At 54.1% G+C, this 6000-nt stretch overlaps 1 protein-coding gene across 1 annotated transcript in view; it reads right to left on the reverse strand.

Annotated features, from left to right (window-relative positions):
- WNK2 (WNK lysine deficient protein kinase 2) overlaps window positions 1-6000 on the reverse strand; it is a 157241-nt gene that overhangs the window by 97707 nt on the left and 53534 nt on the right. The window contains exon 7 of the mRNA XM_007468161.1: window positions 593-875. Coding sequence (XP_007468223.1) covers window positions 593-875 — 283 coding nt within the window. The remainder of the gene's footprint in view (window positions 1-592; window positions 876-6000) is intronic.

Raw genomic sequence — 6000 nt, forward strand, 5'->3', positions numbered from 1 at the left:
TGGAGAAGACACAGGATTCTTCATTCCAGTGGTCTGAGATGAAGCCAGGTACAAAGTGACTCACACCAATCCATCAGTGACACTCTCTGGGAAACACACTAAAGGTCTCAAAGGTTCAGTACCAGAAGGGAGATAACCTTGGGGACAGATAATCCAAGCAGCAAAAGTCACAACCAAGACCATGGCATGACTAGAGGCTGCAGCCACTGGCAGCCCCAGGACCACAGCATGTGGCACAGACGCCTCCACTGGTCAGTGACTCCAGGGCTGAGGTCCAGCCCTCAGGTTCCCTGTGAGGCTGGGACTGATATATTCCAGACGGGATAAGTAGCTGAACTAAACAAGCTCTATCCCTGCTGGCTCGGGGGGCACAGGAGGTTCTGGGTCTCCCTGTATATTTGACCCCACCTGTCCTGAGAAGCTGGACTTCAGGGAGACTTAAACCCCTCTGGGAACAGATCTCTTTGCAACGTGGGGATGCTTCCAGTGCCCTCCCTGGAAGAATGTTTGCCCACACCAATCATTCATACCCGCAGGGTGGGCTAAGGGGAGGGCGGCAGGGCAGGGGGGCCCTGGGGAGGGCAGCACTCACAGGCCAGGGAGGTGGCGCTGGCCGGCAGCGCAGGGGTGAGGAGGTGCTGGTCGGCCTCGGGCTCCTCCAGCTCTGGCGGCCCAGCCTGAGAGTGGTAGGTCACCTGGACCTGCAGGGGTGTGGGTGGGCCCCTGGCCTTGTCAGGGCTGCCGGGGTCCCGCTGCTCCTGGGGCTGCAGCGCTGGCCAGATCCTCTTCCGCCGCCACTGGATCAGTGCCACGCGGTCACGGATGGACTTGGCCACAATCTTCACATCGCTCTCATGGAAAAATCCTGACTCAATCTGCAAAGGAAATCACCGTGTCATTACTGGGATCAGCCCCACCCACATGCCCCACTACCAGGCAACCCTGCCGTATGCACTGCCGCCTCCTGCTTGTGGGGTCTCTGCCCAAAGTCCCCTCCTCGGGTCCCTCACCCCCATCACCAAGCTCGTTCCTCTCATGGACACTCTCGTCATCCCGTAAGTAAATATCCTCCCGCCATCGACTGTAGATCCACAGGGAGAGTGACCATCTAAACCTACACTGACCCAGCTCCTGGGTCGGCGACAACACAGCAGATGCTCGTAACCATGGGCTGGATGTGTGAGGGGAAAGGGAAGATCCTAATCTGCCTCTGGCAGGGCCAAAACTCAGAGTAGCCCCTCACTGGCTGGGCCCCAGGGCTTTCATGGAGCCCCTTGCTCAGGCTGGCCGAGGGCAGAAAAGAGGTCCTGGCTGCATCTGTGTGCTCAGGGACAGGGACAAGTAGCCTCAACCAGTCCTCAGTGCTGTCCTGGACATTCTCTGAGAAGTCACAGAGGCTTGGGGAAGGAGGCACATTTAGTAACAAGAGACCAGAAAGGTGTGTACCCATGCCTAGCAAAATTCTGAACCCAATTTTCCCTATGGAGCATTTGAGAGCATTTGTAAATGAATCAAGGATCTCCAGGAAACATCAGAGTGCTCTCTGAGAATATTTATGGCAAAACCACAAAACAGCGGAAGCCAGGCTCCTCACCGTCACTGTGGGATTCCCCATGTGAAACAGGAGAAAACCAGAGAACAAACCTTGTGGCACTGGAATCATGTGAACTCACGGTTTTCAAAGTACAACACACATAAATATGCCAGATGTAGATGTGAGTGTGTACATTTATGGTGTAGCATGTACTTCTGAACTGAATGGGCCCAGGCCAACGACCGGAGCTTGAGAGAGGGTCGTTATGAGAGTGGGTTCAGGCTTGCAGGGAAAGGGCGAGGGGAGCTGGACATCTCACTGTGCCTGAAATCAAGGACATGCTCAGAAAATGACAGACATGCAGGACAACATGAAAGCTAGCACCCAGGGCCTCCCACTGGCTGAATCTGGGGCATTCTGAGCACCAAAATAAACAGTGATGTATGATGGTTTGAAGGACGTGTCTACAAACGCACACAGAAGAAATGAAAGTGATCTGTGGTGGCAGACTTGATGGGTTTGCTGCCAGCGTGAGGGTACACAAAGGGGGGCCACATACATGCAGTCTCTGTCTCTCTGTCTCTCAATCTATCTCTCAGCCTCTGTCTCTCTGTGTGTCACCCTCTGTCTCTGTCTCTATCTCTCTGTCTCTCCCTCTGTGTCTCTGTCTCTCTCCCTCCTGTGGATCACCTGCTCCCATGAAGCCATGTCATGAGCTGCCCTTTGAATGTCCCACCTGGCTGGGAACTGAGTGTCCCGCCACCAGTCAGGTGAGCAAGCAGACACAAACCCTCGGCCCCAGTCAGCCCTGGCAGACACACTGGCTACACCTCATGAGGGGCCCTGAGCCAGAAGCACCTGCTGAGCTACTCCCGGATACCTGACCTCGGAGACTGCGCAAGACCATAAGTGTGTACAGGCCTGTGTTTGGGGTAATTTGTTGGCAGCGATAGGTAACTCACCAATGGAGCATACAACCTACTGAATAAAAGAGAAACTGTGAGTGCACACAGATATAAATAAATGGCAAGCCTGGTAAAAATGGAATATTTACGTAGTTTCAAGGTACCTCCCCACAAAATAGTTATTAATTATAACTGCACATGGACACCCCTGGCAGAAACCCTCAACCACGTGATCTCAGGGAGTGTCCTCGGTGGGCTGACCGTGGTGAGCGACCCTGATCTGCGCTCTTGCCATGAAGGCATCACTTGACAACTCGGACCCTGGGTGGGGCTGGGTTGCTCTCCCAGTTCTGACAGCCGAGGTGGATGTTAGGAAAGTCCCTGTCTATGGGAAACAGACACGGGTCTGGCCAAAAGAAGTCACCTTGAACAGTTCTGTTCCACATTTGCAACTTTTCTATAAGTTTGTGATTATTTCAAAAGACTCATTTCAGAAGACAACTCCATTTGACAGAATGAACTGTGCTGAAATCCTGCAGACATCCACCCTGAGGCCCCCGCCAGGCTCAGCCCAGGACGGGGAGGTGTGAGCAGGGCTGGGCACGTGGCCAGGACTTCCTGAAGAGGCCGAGCCAGGGTTCAGCACCCACCCTCAGTGCCACCCCCACATGGCTGACCGGACCAGAGGCCGCTGGAAAGAAAGCATTCCACAGACACGCTTGCCTGCCATTTCTATTTTCTGCCCATGACCCATTTTCCCTTCCATCTCCATTTTCACAGTCACCCCCCAGTGATCCTCTCCAAGGTGTTTCTTCTATTTTTTCCCAAACAGCAGAGAATTTGGCCACACTGGAACATCCTATTATCTGGAGGCTGTGTAGGAGAAGGGCTGGCACCACAAACACGAGAATCCCTGGGCTAGGCTACAAGTTCCCTCCCCTCCCACCCTGGGGGTCTACACGAGGGGTCACTTCCAGATCAGAGCCAGCCCAGGTCCCCAAAGAGCCCACCCTTCTCTGAGCCCTGGGGGCATCTTTGTTCTGATCCACATTCACACAGGCCTCCCCAATGCATCCTCCACCCACCATCAGCACCCTCCCCACGCCCCCTGCAGGACCTGCTGGGGGGAGATTGTAGAGGGAGAAGAGAAAGCTATCCCATCGGCCTGCCTCCCACCCCCAGGTAGCCTCAGGAAGGCAGCCTCATCATCTTCACCACTCAACAGTCAATAAGCTCAGGTGTTAACAACAGGGCAGCCCAGACCAGGCGCCAAGTCCTAGAACTGGCAGTGCAGTGACACCCCTATGCTTTCAAAGCACTTCCTTTGTAAGGTTACCATCTGTTTATGATAACCAACACTGGTGTTTCATTCGTAGTCATCTCCTCTTCAAATTACTTTAAGTTTTGAAGAAGTGTGTGTGTTGAGTTAAAGCTATCAGCAAGTGAACACCCAGCTGAGCAACCTGGGAGTTGTGAGCTCTGAAACACTGCCCAGCTTGGGCTTCCTCGGGGTCCTAACACCTGGCCCAGGGACAGCCCCGGAGAGGCCCAGGCAGCTGCCATCAGGACCCCAGGGAGAAGGAGAGCCCCAGACCCCAGGGCTGGCTCTGGTATTTACGGATGAGTGGGAAGGGGAGGGAAGTGGAGGGAAAGTTAGACCCTGGCCAACGGCTGCAGGACCAGCACTGACCTGCAAGGACCAGCCAGGAGCCAGGTCTAGCCAGGGCTCAGGAGCAACAGCCAGTAACAACCGGGGCACTCACACAGGTGGAAGACCCCGCTGTGTGAATGCGGCCACTTTCATCACAGGCACTCCAGGGCTCTGGGCTCATTCTGTTTCTTAAGCAGAGTGTTGGGTATGTGTTGGTTTTTTAATATTCCTTAACTGAACACAGTGATGCACCTTCTTCTGCAAGGATGGCATACAGCACAGAGGATGGTCCCCATGAAAAGGCGCTTTTAAAGGAGACAGAGGAGAGGGAAGGGGGAGGTGCCAGGCCCAGGGCCTGCACTGTGAACTCTTGGAGACACCTCCCACCTGTGAGTCCAGTCATGTGCCAGGGACTTGGTGAGGACCAGGCCGTGGCTACAGGCACAGGCGTGTACGCAAGGACCTGGGGGCTGGGCAGCATCTGTGCTGAGGCCAGGGGCCAAGGTATTTTCTATGTTGAGGCAGAGAAGGGATGAGTCCTCTCAGGAGGGTGGGCAGGTCCTGGGAAGGGGCCCAGGCCACGTTTGGGTACCACTGTCTTATAACTGAAGAGTGTCTGGAACAGAACCAAGAACGGAGCTGGAGCTGGAGGAGGTACTGGTCCAGCTGAGACGCAAATGACACCGGCTGTCTGGGTCCCAGGTGCCTCCAGGACATGTCACCATGTGGAAACTGTGTGCCCTGTCATTCTCATGCCATCACTATGCAATGCTCATGGGGGAACTAGAACACTGCTCTCCACCTGTGCTTCCTGAGGTGCCTGCACCTCGACAGACACACCCCCTCAAGGCTATCCAGGGACCCACCTCATCTCCATGCAGGCCTAGCCAACCCCCCACCCCGAGGCCTCCCTCTGCTCCTCCTGCCCCCGGGACACCTGGAGCTGCTAGCCAGGTACCCCCAGTCCCCGTGGTCCCTCCAGGACACTCTCCATATGCAACCCGCCTTCCTGAACCTCAGCTCACAGGATACCAGCCTGCACACCACCTTGATCGTTACTTATGTTTGTGCTTTAAACTTCAGCAGAAAGCATGGAGAGACCACAGTGTCGCAGTATGGAAAAACAGAGACCCTGAATTATAGGACTGATGGGCTGGTAATTCTCTTTTTTTTTTTTAATTTTTTTAATGTGGAATCTAAAAAAATAATACAAATGAATCTATATACAAAACAGAAATAGACTCACAGACATAGGTTACCAAAGGGGAAAGGGAGGGGGAGGGACAAATTAGGACTATGGGATTAACAGATACAAACTACTATACTAAAATAGATAAGCTGGTAATCATCTTAATGCAACTCTCAACAAATATGTAGCAATTCAACAGTGCGCTCTATGCGAGGTCATAGAAAGATCCTCCCAGAAGCACAGAGCTAAACGATACTGTTAAATCCGATTACAGCAGAGGTGTCTGTTTCTAGGCCCAGGAATGTGACCAGCAGCTGAGAAGGAGTCCTGACATGGGCTCCGTGCCATTAGCAGTGCATCACACCTACCACACACGCCATCAGGGGCACAGGCTGCTGTTCAGTGGAAAGCAGGGTCCTGACTGGCCGTGTACCTCCCACTCCTGTCCTGCCCTAACTTGCTACAACCACCTAAACCAAGTTCCATGGACCCCTCACCTGACACATGCCCAGTCCCCTGAGTTCCCCTTGGTCTGTGGCTCCCACACCTTACATAGCATGGCCAGCCTCAATTTCCTTATCTGAGCAGAGCCTCACTGAGCAGTGGTCAGCACAGCCTGGCCCCACAGATACACTCCCCACAGGAGCCTGTGCAGGCAGCCTCCCCTCCACCTCTTGTAGCCCACCTTCCAGGGCCATGCTGGGGTCTTTCCCTATCAAAT

This window comes from Lipotes vexillifer, unplaced genomic scaffold (assembly GCF_000442215.2).
Source record: "Lipotes vexillifer unplaced genomic scaffold, Lipotes_vexillifer_v1.1 scaffold466, whole genome shotgun sequence".
Classification (NCBI taxonomy): Eukaryota; Metazoa; Chordata; class Mammalia; order Artiodactyla; family Lipotidae; genus Lipotes; species Lipotes vexillifer.